The sequence below is a fragment of the Corylus avellana genome, chromosome 11, assembly GCF_965113065.1.
Source record: "Corylus avellana chromosome 11, dhCorAvel1.hap1.2, whole genome shotgun sequence".
Lineage (NCBI taxonomy): Eukaryota > Viridiplantae > Streptophyta > Magnoliopsida > Fagales > Betulaceae > Corylus > Corylus avellana.
This window is the reverse complement of record NC_142500.1, coordinates 18198426-18215778: the sequence shown is the minus strand read 5'-3', so window position 1 is coordinate 18215778 and position 17353 is coordinate 18198426. Positions and strand designations below refer to the sequence as shown.

The window sequence follows — 17353 nt, the reverse complement described above, 5'->3', positions numbered from 1 at the left end:
TATAGAAAAGAAGGAATCCCTAAAGAGCCTGCAAGCTCAACAGTGAACACCATCAAATAAACATGAAAAAAGTACATTTTATCTTCAGAGTGAAAAGAAAACAAAATTTGAGAAAGGAAAAGGGATTCCTTGAACTGAATAGATATTGACTGAAATAAATAAATAAAATTACAATTCAGGAAGTAGGAGTGAGATTCTATGAACAGGATTTCCAAGCAGTTTCTTTCTTTCTTTTCCCTTTCCCCCCCTCTTTTCAGAGAAGGCACTGTTGAGGACATTCTAAGATCTACACTCGCAGGATATAATAATTGGACAAGAAATACATGGAAGGGTTAAAAACAACAACCATCAAGGATTCAAGCACAGCCAAAACATTTACTCAAAGAGAAAAAGCCTGGCGACACTGATTCTGGCTCTGGCTCTGGCTTTCTGGAAGGAAGATGCTTTAAAAAGGCTTTCACCGCTCCAGTCACACCATCCTCGTTCTCCATGGCCTTTGCAAGTTCAACTGCACGCTCTTTCACCTGGAATGATTCTTAGGTAAGCTCATCATGAGGTAGTTTGCAGTCTCTAGAATCCAGTGACCATAAACGTTTTCAAGAGTTCCACAAAGATTCTATAAATTAACTACCCTTCCCGAGTAACTGAAGTTGACAGGATAGGCAAGCTTGAAATATTGAATGATTTTCCTATTTTGTTCATACAACAAAGCCTAATTTTTCTTCTACATCTCATGTAAACTACAGTTACAGCCAAAAAGCTAAAATTCACTATCCAGTCACCATGTTTAAAATGTTGATTGAAAGTCAAAGCTAGACATCCATTAGAACCTTTATGTAGGGGTAAAACCAGGTGTGGATGATAAATTACATGCTCTAACAAATCAGGGGTAAACTGGTATCTTATTAGGGCCCCATTGGGGAAGTCGGGTAGTTTAAGTACTCTAGGCTGTTAAGAGGTATGGGTATTATTACATAATCCCCATCAATTAAACCGAAGGTAAAAGAGGAAGGCAGGAAAAGAACTGACACTTACATTTAGTTTTACAAGCGAAAACAAATTCTACATATAGAATATGACTTCTCTTTTAATCAAGGCAGTTTAGTGCAAACGTAGATAACTGTATCTACCTTTTCAAGGACTACAGAATTACCTTGGGATCTAGCATAAACTTTATTGCATCAACCAACTTGTTAAGGGAAAACTCTTCAACTGGAATGGGTGCAGGACCTACTCCTCTGTCTTGTACTCGCTCTCCCCAGAAAGGTTGGTCACCGAAGAAAGGTACAATGGTTGTAGGGCACTATTTGGCAAAAACAACATGGAAAAAAATAAGCTGAAGCCAATAAATGGAATCAAAAGCAACCTTAAATGCAGCAAGCTATGAGGCCATTACCGCAGCTTTAAGACCAGCAGCTGTTGTTCCGGCACCCCCATGATGCACCTGAAAGCAATGTGCAAAAATGGATAAAAATTTCCTAACACATACAAGAAGAATATTGAAAACAACAAGCTACAAGCATATGGGACTGGGACAACATCTTCCAAGCCTGAGCATGGCCCTAGACAAAAATTGGCATTGCAAATCTGGTCTGGGCCAGGTTATTTTGGGTCATTGTCATATTTAGGATGCTTCTGAAAATTAAAGATTTCAAAATGACAAAACTATAATTTAAGTCTCACCACAGCCTTGCATTGTAAGAATAGCCAGTCATGAGGGCAGTTGTCCAATAAGTATATGGACTCGTTTGGTTTTGCCACTGGAAAGAAACAAAATTCGGCTAAGTAAACCAGCAAACGTAAAATTTGTGATCCAATAGCGATAGTGGCCATAAATACATAAGAAGAGTAATACTATATACCATATTTTAATTTCACAACTATCATATAATGTTAACGTGGCAGTCTCAACCATCCATTGGATTTTTTTTATAAAAAAATAATAGAGAAAAAAAAAAAACTGATCCAAGGGTTTGTTGGAATTGTCACGTCAGAATTGTGGAAACAAAATGTAGTTTATAGCATTACTCATATAACAAACATACAGCTTTATAGTTGAAACTAAACTTACAGTTCCCAAGGCCACCCCAGCCTCTGTTAATGATGCCCCTCTGTTCAGTCATTTGCAATGCGTCCACAATAATTTGGGTCATTTTCTCTGGCTCTTGAACAGGCTGGCATCAAAAAGAGGGAAAAAAAAAAAAAAAAAAAGAAGAAGATCAAACTCTATCCAAGAGAAGAGACATAAAACACAATTTAGTAAGAAGTCAGAGGCAGAACGCCAGGAACATGATAAAATTCACATATCATGACAAGTTAACAACATTTACCCTTCTTTAGAAGGATCCACTCTTGCGTGTATAACATTTAAATTTTACTAAGGACTCCATTGAAAAAAAAAAATTACGACATTTAACCAAGTACTGTTTAGACTTCCATGAAGATTGAACCCTAAAGGATTTGTTATCTGTGTACCAAGTTAAGAAACAGGTTGGCTAAACAGTAAAGAACTCACTACAATCACCAAATTTTAAAGACTAGATCCAAATATCCCTCTACTTCAAAGATCATGGCCAAAAGAGGCTCAGTAGATAAATTAACAGAAAATAATATAGCGAGAGAATATATATAAATCAATGAGAGTAATAAGAAGTCAAACTCACAAGGCTACCAAATCCAATATAAATAGGCTTTTCACCAGCCTCAAGCCATTTTACTAACGACTCAGGAGGTTCATAATTCGATGCAAGATCAAGGAAGCAAAATCCCACCACATCAACCTTAGGTCCCCAATCTGCAAAACAACAAACAAAATAACATCCAGATATTCATATGATTGCATCAAAAATTCATTTTGGTTTATACAAGGATGATGCACAATATGTCGTTTCAAGAAAAGTAAATGCTGTCACACTTAAACAAGGAAAAATAAATCATTAAAAATAAATAAATAAATAAATAAAAAGAGAGAAAAGAACAAGCTTGAGTCAAAAAACATGCATATCAGATTTGTAGAAATACTCTTGATTACATTTCAGGAAAAAATTTGTTTGTTGGAGCGCAATAAGAGAGAGCAACAACAATAGAATAAAGTATTCAAATAGCACATAGGACAGACTAAAGGACAAGCATCCTCTACAACACCGCAAGTCAACCCAAACCAATTTTTTAAATCTTTCTTCTTCATCCTCTTCTTTTATTTTTCCTTAAAACATAGAAAGCCACCCTTCCTTTTTTCCGGTTGTTCACTAGAACAACAGGATTGAAAACCACAAGGTGCTACAACTATCAGGGAATCAGGGATAAACCAATTAAGTGCTTCAAACCGAAATTGTAACAGGTTGATTCCATATAAATATGATTGGCAGTATGATTAGACATGATTAAATCAAAAGCAACCACCTTTTGGTTTAGGAACAAGGTGAGGACTCCATATATATCCATGTGGGATATCAGTATCAGAGCCCTGTGAACCACTTAAATATGTCACAGGACGAAGCTTCAGCTTTTTCTTCCTAACATCATTGATCATGTCCCGAATTCCAAGCCAAATCAAGGAATCAACAATTTGATATGACAGCTGAAAAAAAAAACATGGTGCCAAAAGTTAACTAGAAATTACCACAGCGCTGGAAAAGGGAGGGAAGCAACAGTACAAATTAGGGAGGAAGTAATGACAACAAAAGGAAAGAAATCAATAGACTCACCCTATATCCAGCTTGTTGCTTCACACGGGACAAAGGATGAGGAAATTCACTAGTTGGCCTGGTATGAAAATAGTAAAACATATACAATGCAGTTCAAAATTTTCCGTTAAGCCATATAATACAATGTGACCAGTAATATACATGAAGAAAATATGTACTACAAAATAGAGAACAGTTAAAAGCAATACATAACTTAGTAAGATTCCATTAGCCAGACAAGACTTACGTCCATGGCATCGTGAAAAATATATGAATCGGAACTTTTAGTGCCTCTGCCACATGGGTATGCCCTATAGAAGTATTGTGCAGGTTACTAGGAGAATATAAAACAAGGAAATATAAGCTTAAGTTGAATAAAGTGTGGAAAGAAAGTAAGAATACAATCAGGTGGCACCACAATGAATTCTGTCCAATGGTGAATAATACAAGGTTTAGCTTAACTTTTGCAAAACCAACATGGTCTACAATTATGTTTCAAAATCCACAATATTTACAACCAATTAAGCACTGCACAATCAGAATTCATTTGCCCTACTATCCTACAGAGCAATTCAGACTCGTAGTAAGACCCTAGGGCGACTCATTATATTCCCTCTGAGGTCAGGTAGGTGAAGCGTCTAGCTTAGGGGGGCACGTCGAATCGCTAAAAGGCATTGGTGACTCTCCAATTTGGTAATCTGAAGATAGAAAACCAAAATGATTCCAAACTTCACTTCAATAGGCTCGTACCCATGCTGCCCCGACTCCAAACTCGATGTTTGTTAACTAAGCGAGACATTTCCAAACTCTTTTTTATCAAACTCCTTTCTTGTTCCCTTGAACAGCCCTTACCTGGCAGTTTTAATTATGTGTTCTTTGCAATGTCTAGGGAGGTTAGGAGTGAGTTAAGTGAATGCGTACAAATAGACAGACCAGGTTCATCCTTTTATGTTGAGGTCAGTGCAAATCTGTCGATGATTAAGAGTCTAGGTGGTGTTGAAGCTGGCTCATTCATGATAGTCATCTTTTTTCTTTCTTTTTTTCCTTTTTTGTTAGGTTCATTCATGATAGTCATCTTAGAGCTATGAGTCAGAACAATGTTCACCAACTCTTCCATGGTAATCTTGTTCATATATCGAGGAAACACTAGTTAGTCCTTGCCTTCCTAAGAGAATATTGGCTATGTTTGTTAAAAATTTTGTTCTCGGCGTTTTGTCTTTTGTTATCAAAACAAATAATATTAACAAATAACCTGAAACACAAAACACTCCTAAAAACACACACACACACACACACACACACAAAAACAAAAAACAAAAACAAAAAAACAAAAACAAAAAAACAAGAAAAAAAAAAAAAAAAAAAAAAACAACTACTACTACTTTATGTCACACAAAACACTTTTCAAACAAAAACACAAAAAACACTCCCCAAAGCACATTAACAAACATACCCAATGTTTACAACCAACTAAGCACTACACAATCAGAATTATTTATTCACTTTCTTGCCAAAGTTGTTTATAACCTCTTGTTTGCACCCTTTTTACCTGTACATTCTCCTCCCATTAAAATTTCTTTTTCAAAGAAACATAGGAAAGGAAAAAAAGAATGTTCATCATACTTGAAAAAGTACAAATACAACAGTGACAAGTTCTAACCATATGCTGGTGGATTGGCAATGATTGCATCCGCTTTAAAGGGGATACCAGAATCAATATCAGGCTCTTTGCAAGCTGGAAGTAATGAATATATAATTTCTTTCATTTGATTTCGTTGAGCAGGTATTTCAGAAGGCCCCGACGGCAAGAAGCCTTTATTTTTTACCATAACTGTTTGGAAAAAGAAATTTGGAATTAGTAGAGTCAACATTCTTCTTTGGAGTTCCAAAGTAAAAAAAAAAAAAAAAACAAATGAAACATTGTCATCATCATCATAATCATAATGCAGTCCAATTAAAAGCTTCTTTCCTGAGCACCCTTTTAGAGTGGGCTGTTACTTTTGTTCCTAATTTCTCCTCCTCAAATTCTGTGGATTTTGTGAACTTTTTAAATTTTTGACACCAATAGGGTGGTCGCTTCTCTTGCATACTTTTCATGTATGCGAGCTTTTCTTCTTCTTCAATAAATTATTATTCATAAAAAAAAAAATAATAATAATAATAATAAAATCATCATAATAACAACAACAACAACAAACACAATAATTAAGAAGCATATAATTTATTATAACAGATATGCATGCATTCATGCTATGTGTGTGCGTGTGCACTCAAGTGAGAGGAGCTTCTTCACATAACATCTGTTTGAATAGCAGGGAAAAAACTCAAAAGAAAAAAAATCTTAAAATAGAACGCATGAAAAATTTAAGCAATTTATTGTTTATTTAAGCTGAGATCAGACTTCCAAGAGACTTAAGATTGTATTTCATTGAGCTTGATTTTCTTTCGTCTGTACCATGCAACCCATGTGCTTCAGCTTTGCCCTCTTTTCTTCTTTTGTTCAATCCATTATGATTGATCAAAAAAATTATCACTTCAACGTTAAGAAAGTCATGTGCAAACTAGAGACAAGTAATTAAAGAAAAACATTTAGATATTCACCTACCAAAATTAAGTTGCCAGGGAACTAGGATCAAACACCATTTCACACCCAGAATAAGTCCAAGAGGTGAAACTGTTAGTATTCCATCTCTACAAAAACAATTCAAATGTTCCCCCAAAAAGTATCAGCACTGCTTTGTGCAGTGCCCAAGCGTAGCCTTTAAACTGAGCCATTAATTTCCAATAGTTTTTATGTGTGTGTGTGTGTGCGTGTTGTCATTAACATACACATATGTCATATTAGTTTATATATTCTGCTAATTTATAGTGAAATACTCTCAATGAGCATAAAAAGTAACAGAAAAGCTCAATGTGTATCATATTTCAAAAGGAGCAATGGTATACAAACTTGAAAGCATCATAAGAGCATCCCTCAGATATGACACAAAGGCATATCATTGAAGCAATTTATGCATCAAGCAGTCAGTGAAAGTCATTTCCCAACCAGTGCTTCTCAATCACACATAAGAGATATGTAACTACTTTGACAAGACTGCATAGAGTCAACATAAGACCAGAACATAAATGGTGCATTGAGATACATACAACCAGCAAGAACTTTTGGATCTCCGCCTAGAGGGTAAAACTCCAACCCAGCAGTCAAGACAAATTCTTTGAAATTTGAATGAGTTGCTAGTCTAACACGATGGCCATAGTCCTGCATGCAAAATATTCTTGTAAATACACTCAAATTACCCTCAGCAATATCTTGAATGGCCCATACTGAAATAAATATAAATATACAGATAAATATGGACATATAAAATCAAACATCAAATTTAATTCACATAATCTTCGTATCCTTGATAAGCAATAATCAGAAATCAACATTTAAAGTGCTTCTAAAATAAGTTAGACTCATCTAACCAAACGCAAAGGTATCACCATTGTTTATGAAGTATCAATTAATCATACTAACAAAATCTTCTCAGATCTAAATACCACTGAAAGATATCCAACATTAATACAAGCAAAAAAAAACAAATAAATAAGAAAGAATGAAACTTTTTTGTAGAAATGATTCACAATTTAGTAAAGCTGCCAAATGCAGAAGAAGAGCAGAAAGGAAACTGGCCTTGACTGTAGGGCAACTAAGCACTCTACGTTTTTCCAGAAGCTTATTAGCTCAAACAAGATAGTGAGATCTTACTAATCAAGTAAAAACAACTATTGTACCAGCCCACAGAGTATCTGAAACATCAACATCCAGGCTTTCCAGATCTTAGATCTACCAGTTCAGGGAAATTCGGTGTCATATATCTTTTTATGTATCCAATCAATCTAAGTGATTCAAAGAGCAGAAGGCTCAAGCCTTCCCTCAATCACAATTTTAAGGATTCGAATGTTCCTAGAATTAGAAGAAAATATATATATATATATACATCAGCAAATAGGATATGCATTAAATTGAACTGTTTTTGTTTGAAGTAGAAGAAGCTCAAAAGTTTTACTCCAAAAAAATAAAAATAAAATAAACTAAACTGCAAAGTATCATGCGAAATGCTCACCATTATTTTAGTTATGATCAAATACAAAAAAAAAAAAAAAACAGCTAATTCAGGACAAATTTTATTTAATTTTCGTAATAAATAAGGCCTACCATATTGCATGATGGATCTTTTTAATTAAAGAAAATATGCCTTCAACTTTTGCTCTGTCCATCATATGGGGGCCTAGCAAACTGTAGGTCCAAGAACCCTTGGTCTAATGAGATGAAGTAAGCCCAAGAGGTATCAGCTTTAAGCAATTGGTGGTTTCAAGATTCCTTTTCTAAATTATGATAGCAGTTGAGGTGCACTGAACAGCAAAGTATGATGTCTGGTTTGATATAACAGGTTGGATTAGGATTTGTACTATTGATAGACAAAAAGTTAAATAAAATAGTTTCTAAATAAAATCATATAGTGAATCCCATGAAGTGCAAAAGTTCTCCACTAGTATGTTTAATTTTGAAATATTCACATTATTTTTTTTTTACGATCAAGTACTCTGACCTTTTTCAAGTTTTTTCTAGTTTTACTTAATACTCTACCGCATTAGGGAACTACTTCATACAATTAGCAACCAATCAAACCATGAGCTGCCATATTTTACTCCTCAATGTCCAATTTAGGTTTTAAAGTAATAAGAACAGAAATTGATTAATTAAACTAGTCAACTAAAATGGTTCCTACATTCTTTTAAGCATAATCTACATCTCTGTGACCTGTACGTTGCCATGTAAGTCAGCCCTTGTTCGTCCTCATTACATTGTATTCTGTGTCTGCCCTCCATTGTCCACACACAACATCTCTAATCCAATGGCCACCAAGTTTTTGTATTTTTTTCAAAAAATGCAACTTTCCTCTTTTGAATAGATTACCTAGTTCCAAGAAAAAAAAATTCCCTATCAGCACTTGATTACAAGTCCAAACTAAAGGCAAGTGAAAGAAGCTCCTTATCTCAGACAATTAGACGCTTCAATTGGCGCTCCTTAGATCTTCATATATAAGGCTCTCAGTTCACCAATATCCATTCTTCTTTTTCTTTTACTTTTTTCTTGACACTCATCCATTAAGGACCTAGATTGACCTTCCTTGGGAGAAGCTATCATATGCAGCAATGCATCCTTGACACTGGCCTACTAGGGTGTTGTCATTTCTATATTATTAACTATTAAAATAAATAAAGAAAAAAAATGACCCATCAACTCTATTACATTTAATGAAGGGCCTTGAACTAAAATCATCAACAACATTCTTTAATGCACAACGTCAGAGAAACAGTTGGGTAACATGTTTAAACAAAAAATGCTCTATGAATCATTATGTAAATCGTGATCATATTGTGTTCACACGTTTGAAAAATATGAACAGACTCTGCAAATAAATGTATACCATTCTTTCTCTCTCTTCTTTTTTTTTTTTTTTTTTGAAGAAATATATGATATATTTGTAATTACAAGTTAGAAACATATGACATCCTTTATACAGGACAAAAAGAGGACTGAGAGAAGACTCGTCCTGTATACCCATGGCAAAGATTATGTTTCCGAAGTTTCTCCACTCAAATTTATGCGGGGCTTAGATTTTTCACCTTTTGTACAAGTCTTTTTATGGTTGATTACATGAGTAAGGCATGCACATAACTGAGTAAGGTTGTATGGCCTACAGAAAATTACAGAGATCAAACCTAAATCGCATTAGTTAAATTCTGTAAAACTTTTGTGGCTGAAATGCAATCACATGTCAAAATTAAAATCACAGTCAATCTCAAAAGTCAAAAGCTTCAAAGATTATTCACACATATACTTTGAATAAAAAGAAATAAGCTTGTGAATATTAGAAAAGTCTCAAAACCTGCAATCGTTTGCCAATTGCAATAAAGGGTTGAACATCTCCACGTGTACCAACAATAAGAATTACTATTTGCAAAGGCGGTATGTACAGAAGGTCTGTTGCATCCAAAGGCTCATCATTCACAGCAGCGCAATAAGCACCAACAGATCCAGCACCAAGAGCTTGTGCTTCAACATCTACTGGAACTTCAAATTCTACAGTTCCATCATCTTTCACAGTAGCTATTCTGTTTAACAGTTTTAGCTGCACAGTTTGAAAAATCAATAAAACGCCCAGGTAACCCTATACTGGAAACCATGCTTGAGGCAAACTGACATAAAGTTCACCTTCTGCTGGACAGAAATTGTATCGTCAAAAATTTGTGCTGCCTCTTCAGCAAGTACATTCTTCTGTCTTCTCCCCTCAGTTTTTGATCTTTCCAACTTGATCGGACCCAATGATTCCAATTTGTCAACATCTGATATCTCAACTGGTGATGTATTTACTTCAGAAGAATTCTTGCTAGCAACCCCTGAACAAAAAAGATCTCAGATATATCACTCATATAAAGCAATACATGCACAAGAATTAAGTAAAAAGAACCAAATAGACTCTCTCTCTCTCTCTCTTAAATATTTAAGTTTTGAACCAAACGGCCCGAACCAATTCCACCAAGCCGATTTACCGTGTGAACCAAGTTGCAGGGTGAAGCAAACAAAAAGAGACCCGGTGCAATATATTACAAAATGACCAGATCAACAATGAGGGTCAAATCTCACTCGCAAATCCTTACCAGAAAAGAAAACCCAGTTTCCAAAACTAGAACAAAAAGACCCAATAAGGGACAAACGGGTAATTGACTACTTGTAGGATGAAAATGGCGAAAGCTGATGTAGAAAAACTCCATCCATTTAATTTGAATGCGATACTTGCGGATTACCAAATTGTACATGTTAAAATACCGTAAGAGTTTCAGAGATCCTGACCCAAGCGTTATTTGCCCGCAACTTCTCAGTTCCTAAACCTTGTCCAAAATAATCTCAAAAAACGATGGTTGCAACTTGAAACAATACAAAGAAAACTAAACAAAAGATACATAAACACCAGTAGCAACAGGATTGCGAGCCGACCCCTCAACAGAAATTTCACATGAAAATTGCTCTATGCCTCAATATGCAATTCAACGCTAGTCCAAAAGTTCTCAGACAGCAATGCAACCAAGGAATTACACTTAAAAAACGAAATTAAATTAGAATTCCATTTCTTAGAAAACACTCAAACAAGTTTGCGTTCTAATTCCAGTAGTTATTCTAATCTCCGATTCTCCTTTCTTTTCCCCACAACTTTATAGGCATTAAAAATAAAATAAAAAATAAAAAAAGGAAATGAAACTCGGAACAAAATTTTCATTCAGTTTCGCGTTTCTTGGCAACCAAACACGAGCTCAACTGAAGAGAAATTCACAGACCTGGAGAGTCACTGCGACCGGTGTTCAACGAACCACCATTGGTGACCTCTTTGCTCTCCACCTCTTTGCTATCGCTGCCGCTTCCACCACCAATCTCGTGCTCGATCCTCACCGAAACCTCTCCGGAACTCTCGGAATGGCACCGACGGTTCTCCGGCGACTCCGCCATCGACTCCGACGAGCTCCCCCGCCCGACCCGGCCCCTCTGGTCCCGATCCAGATCCGCAGAAATACCTTACTCTTTTTTTTCGTGATCACAGAAATACCTTACTTGATAGAAGAGCTAAGACCAGAAAGCGTGTTTGGACACGCGAATACCTACAACTCGGAGCGATTACTCAGAAGGAGAATCTTATTCTCTGTTTTCCGGAACAAGAGGCTGCGAGAGAGAGAGAGAGCGCGCGTTCGACAAGAGAGGGTTAAACGGTGTACGTGTCCGTAACGGTGCTGTTATTTGAGTACCGGACACGTACGCAACCGCGCGCGTGAGACTCGAAACCTCGTGAAGAAGAAAACAATCCAACTGTTAAAGCGGTTCGGGTAGTTGTTCGGAGCTGGTTTGAGATTAAACGCATGCGTTGTATTCCGGTGAGATTTAATGGGGTTTTTGTTCGGTAAAACAAAGGAAATATAAAATAAAATTAGTCCTCATATTTTTATGCGAGATTTTAATTTAATTTATGAATTTTTAAGATTAACTATTTTAAATTTTTTTTTTTAGGATATATTTATAGCTTAAAGTAATTTTGTTTCTTTGTTGTGTACAATTAACACATGATGTGTCAAACAATAGCCGCATAACATTAATTTATTAGTTTGATATAGCATACCGTTAATTAATTGGACGGTGCCCTACAGAGAGAACCTTTGACTTCTCTCTAGTTTTTCCTTTCCGGTGAGTTCCTTTAGGGACTCCTCCCTCCCCCTACCTCATCCCCCTTCCCTCCCCCTCCCCCTTCTTTTGCTCTTATACACTTATTTTTTTTGTTTTGTCTCATTTTTTGGTCCCCATCACCGGCTTCAGCAGCAACCACACCACCCCCTCCTCTCTATCGACTCACCACCTCATTTGGTCGTCGCATTTTCTTTTGTTCTGGTCGCCTTGGGGGTTTTAGATTCGGTATAATCTAAACTAGATCTGTTCTTTTCAGGCTTGCTAAGCCAATGACGCACCCCTCCCCCGCCTTCTCCAGCCTCTCCGTCACTTGTCGCCGCCCTCCTCGTCTCAACACTACCACCACGCGCCGACGTAGGAGCTTTACTCTCCTATGCGTGCTCCACATGCGCGGTTATTGCTTCGCCTCCACCAATTCTGTTATCGAGTTAAGAAGGATGAGTTTCGGCATGAAATTTTATGCTCCCAAGGCAGAGGAATATAAACTACCTATGCATTGAATTGAGTCTGTTGTTACAACTGAAGATTAATCATGAGTTAGCGGATATTGATGTCATAGATAGGTAGTCTTGAATGTCAGATTATTATATGTATCTATAACTTATAACTTTCATATTATTTTCTTAGCTTCGGTTATTATTTTCTTGGAGTTTTTGCTTTGTGATATAAGAGTTTTATGCTCGTAATCCTTCATAAACAAAAAATTAAAAATTAAAAAAAATAATAATAATTGGCCGGTATGTTGATGGTGGGGCATATTTTAAACTAGATAAAAATCTAATAACCCAGAAAGCTTAAAAACTAAATTAAAATTGCATAAAAATTTAGGGACTAAATTTGATTTTTTTTTTTAAAAAAAAAAAACATAATTTATTATATGATTGGATAATCAATCGTCATATTAATCTACAATTCTTGTCTCGTGCAATATATATATATATATATATATATATATATATATATATATATATATATATATATATATATAAAATTCTTGCTAATAAAATTTGTTGAACCTTTTATAATTATGTAATACGCATTGTCTAAGCTAAAGATAATATCAAACTCCTGATATATTTATTAATTTGGGAGATTTTTTTTGTTTTTGAAAAATAATCCTAACATAACATAAATATGTAAATAGTTTTGAATATTTCATATTTTGAGTTGTTAGTTAATATTTTTGTTTTGAGAACATAAAACAAAAATAGCTCTAATTCGTTTATAATATAAGATTTTTATTTGATATGTAACGAGAATAAAACCAACAGACAATTCACTTTTCATTTCTATTACTCATTATTTCTCGTATAATTTGTTCTTCAAATTGAATTAGAATAAATTCCTCGGATTTAATCTATCAAATTGATATTTGTATTTAGAACAAGTAATTCTCATATCCTCTAAAAATAAATGTCAATTTAATATATTAAATTTAAAAAATTTGCTCCAACCTAATTTAAAAGAAAATTTATCATTCTCTCTCTTTTTATTTAGAAATGAAACCCACACTAATTAGTTTTATCCAACTGTTCCAACTCATGTGTATCATTTGAGCCAACTCTTGTGACTTGCACATGTTAATTTGCTTTGGAAAATATTGTTTGTTTTTTATTTTATTTTTTAAAGTTACGATGTAACAAAAAGAAAATGGGTAATTACCTTTTGCTCCCATGAATTACAGTGCCTTGGTAGTTCTTCATGAACTACCAATTATGACACCTGACCCCATCAAACTATTATTTTATGACAAAAAGCCTCATTCCGTCAGTCAAAATGGTAAAAATTGACGGTCAACAGTCATGTGCAAGTCATTTGTCATTTAAAAATTTGTTTTCTTCCACTTTTGCCCTCACTCCAATTTTTTTCTTCCATTTTTTTCTTTTGGGTTTAGGAGGGTATAAGCGTCATTTTCTCGGTCTGAAGTGAGGGCAAAAGTGAAAGAAAAAAAAAAATTAAAATAGCACATGACTTACTCATGACCGTTGACCGTCAATTTTAACTCATTTGACTGACAAAATGAGACATTTTGTCATAAGATGGTAGTTTGATGGGGTCAGGTGTCATAGTTGGTAGTTTATGAGAGAAAATGCCAAGGTACTGTAGTTCATGAGAGCAAAAGATAATTATCCCAAAAGAAAAATAAAAATTATTTTTGTGTTTATAGAATTATTTTATCATATGTTTGCATTGTTTATTAATATTTTAGTTTAAAAAAATAAAAAGGTTTTAACAATAGAAAACAAAAAATGGAAATTAACAAACGGATCCATATCTTTCTTTCTTTATACGAATTAATATTAACCGTGGTCCGTGATGCAATCTTTCTTTATGTGAATTATTAGATTATTAACCGTTGCGCATGCTTTAAAATAAGAATAAGTAGTTGGAATTTTTTTGCTGTCGATAGTGACGATTGAAAACTACTTTAGACTTCTTTTTGTCTTTAATTTTACACTTTTCTTAATAAAGTTTGCAAGCTTATAATTTCTAGACCCTTCATATGGGTTATAAAGTGGCACCATTTGATTTTATTACCAGGAAATTATACTTATCTTTTTCGGAGTGACACTCGAAATTGTAAAAATTAATAATTGATCCCTTAAGTTACTAGACATTATTTATTTAGCCCACATTTAGTATTTTCGGTTAAAATCAATGGAAAATGTATCAGGTATGAAAATTCTAAAACGACTCCAAACGACACCTAGTCAAATGTCTAGGTGATTCACAAATATTAAGCGGAATAAGATCTGACCTAACAATCAATAATCAACCAAATACAGATATGTAATGAAAATCAAGAACACAGATATTTGGTTACGAAGAGGAAACCATTTAGAGAACTCTCTAAATGTAAAACCTCTCCGGGGCAGCCAAACCCAGGAAATCAATCCACTATAAGAAGAATAAGGAATACAAGAAGAATTACAAAACCTTTGCAATCTACTCTTCCTTGTACACGACAAGCGACCCACTTGACTTTTACCGCAGTAGCCATTTCCAGAACATCTGGCACAATTCTTCTATACGATTTCCTTTCACCGGAACTCCGATTGGCTTCACGTATTTAATCCCTTCTCAAATAAGCTAGAAAAATATCTCTCTCTAAGCTCTCTGATTTTGCTCTCCAAAAATCGTACATCTAAATGTAGCAAAATCGTGTTTAAATAGAAAATAACCCTAATAAGTCAGCCAGGTCCGGACCCTGCAGATCTGAGGTCCGGACATGCCTCATAAAATGCACTTTCGGGAACTGGGGTCCGGACCCGGGGAATTGAGGTCCGGACCCTGCTTGAAAAATCAAGTTTCTGGAAATGGGGTCCGGACCCGGCTTCTGGAGGTCCGGACCCGGACTGTCCAGTCTTCATCAACAACTCCGATCGATGGGCGTTTGTGGTCCGATTGAGCTGAAATTTTGCAGGGACGTTCATAACACATGAATCTACATTATGAACGGTGGAGATTGGATTCTGAGCATTCTATATCAGTGTTTGAGCCGTGAACAGTAGCATATGCATTTTGGAACTGAATTAAGCCAACACAAGAACTAACAAACTCCCCCTTTGGTAATTCAGTGACAAAACCAAAATGTAGAGCCAATCCCATCATCTCCCCATATTTACTCCCCCTTTTTGTCACAGAATGACAAAAGGTCTTCATGTTTCCTGAAACACTTCACAAAATACATCAAGGCATATGTGGAACAAGAAGACATAAATAAAACTCATGAAAAAAAATGATGCGTGATTATAAAGAAACATCAGCAAAACTCCCCCTCAATGTATGACTCAATTAACAACAGGAAACTGGAAATGCAAAGCATGTTTCTCCCCCTTTAAAAGTTAAATGAACACACATGATAACACATCAATGACTCATGTATTGCACAATGAATATCCAAAAGCTTTCCTTTTTCTTTTTTTTTTTTTTCTTTTTTTTTAAAAAAAACAAAAAACAAAACACCAAAGAAAACTTGTATAGATAAGCAATAGATCATGCATGCTCGTATGAATATCTGAACAATTCGGAGTGATCAACAAGCTACACTTACACCGTAAATGTACCATATGCATGACACAACCTTGGTCTGTGAATGCAGTCAAGTAGGCAATAATCAAAAATCTCATGTGATGGTGTAGTGTGTGAGTACTCCCATTAACTAAGATTTCATCAATGAAAGGTAAATCTAGGCAGACATTTTGTAAAGGAACGACAAACAGTCTGATTCAAGCCACAGTAAAACCTTATAATGTTAGGACCTAGATTCCCTCATCCGATACACTCCCCCTGAGACTAATCATTCGCTTTTACCATGTCCTTTAGTAATCATCTATTTCCGCAATGATTTGATCACTGATTCTTTCTTTAGGGACAGACAGAAGCAAAACTAAGTCATTTGAACTTATTTTATGCCCTTTTTTTTTTTTTTTTTTTTTTTTTTTTTGAAAATGTTGGAATTTTTAGGAGCTAGGTTCAACTAACGAGTTGGTCAAGTGGATAGAACTGACACAACCTATCTTCCAAGCAAAATGTTTGCTCCAAATTCCCAAACACATAACAAAAATCTAAACCTAATGGGGGCAAAAAGTGCACAATTTCGAACATGAGAAAAACTGACTCTTACTCCTTTAACAGTCTTCAGAAAAACAAGGTTTATCAGAAACATATGGAGCAATAGATGTAAATTGCAGAAATATTGACCCCACGCATATGTAAAATATTCATTTGAGCACAAGACATGAGAAACTGAGTATCCAACAATTAAAACAATCTAAACGAATAAAAAAATAATCAAAGAAAATAAAAACAAAGCAAACAAAAATTAAGAAAAAAAATGCCCTAGAACAGCTATAGACAAATATCAATATGCTCAATTTCTAGGCATGGTTTATGTGCCCACCTAATCTAGGTGAGTCCATTACCACTCCCCCTCAATGGGTGAATGGTATTAATCTTCTTGACCCAAACTTTCTTCACATCAGGGACAACTGTGTGACTCTTATCCAAGACATCTAACCGTGTTACTACGTCTCTCATCATGTTGAATAATTTCTCATAACTATTTCTATAATGGAAATATTCTCTTTTAGGCTCATGACTGTTAAGCTGAAAACACTTAGGACGAATATGTCCAATCTTACCACAGTTATGACACGTAGGAATAAACCTTTGAGAAGGTTGGTTCCTTAACATGTGCATACTTCTCGACTTAGAACTAGACATATAGGAATCAGTTAGAGTTCCCTTACCTTTTCCACCTTTGGAAATTTGAGGAGAAATTACCTTCTTTTCAGCCAAGCTATCTTCTTTGTTCACTGGTTTCACAAACATCATCTTTGAAGAAGAAGCAACATTAGTAGATAAAATAGCAGATTTATCAAAA

General features: G+C 35.1%; 1 protein-coding gene across 1 annotated transcript; it reads right to left on the bottom strand.

The window, feature by feature from the left end:
- Positions 1-57: 57 nt before the first annotated feature.
- On the bottom strand, positions 58-11561 carry SGT (UDP-Glycosyltransferase superfamily protein). Its single transcript, XM_059576018.2, has 14 exons — positions 11073-11561; positions 9952-10136; positions 9626-9868; positions 6834-6945; positions 5347-5517; positions 3934-3997; positions 3708-3765; positions 3403-3580; positions 2664-2794; positions 2072-2174; positions 1684-1760; positions 1397-1444; positions 1154-1303; positions 58-524 (listed from the first exon to the last, which is right to left on the bottom strand). Exons 1-14 carry the CDS (start codon positions 11239-11241, stop codon positions 357-359), a joined length of 1857 nt encoding a protein of 618 aa, XP_059432001.1. The 5' UTR covers positions 11242-11561; the 3' UTR covers positions 58-356.
- Between the last annotated feature and the right edge of the window lie 5792 nt (positions 11562-17353).

What these genes read in the sequence shown, in the direction of transcription:
- SGT (XM_059576018.2), bottom strand. Translation starts at nt 11,241, where the DNA reads ATGGCGGAGTCGCCGGAGAACCGTCGGTGCCATTCCGAGAGTTCCGGA. An exon ending in CAATTTCTGTCCAGCAGAAG is followed by an intron (nt 9,869 to 9,951) that starts GTGAACTTTATG and finishes CAAACTGTGCAG; the next exon opens with CTAAAACTGTTAAACAGAAT. An exon ending in AGCAACAAGCTGGATATAGG is followed by an intron (nt 3,581 to 3,707) that starts GTGAGTCTATTG and finishes TTTTTTTTTCAG; the next exon opens with CTGTCATATCAAATTGTTGA.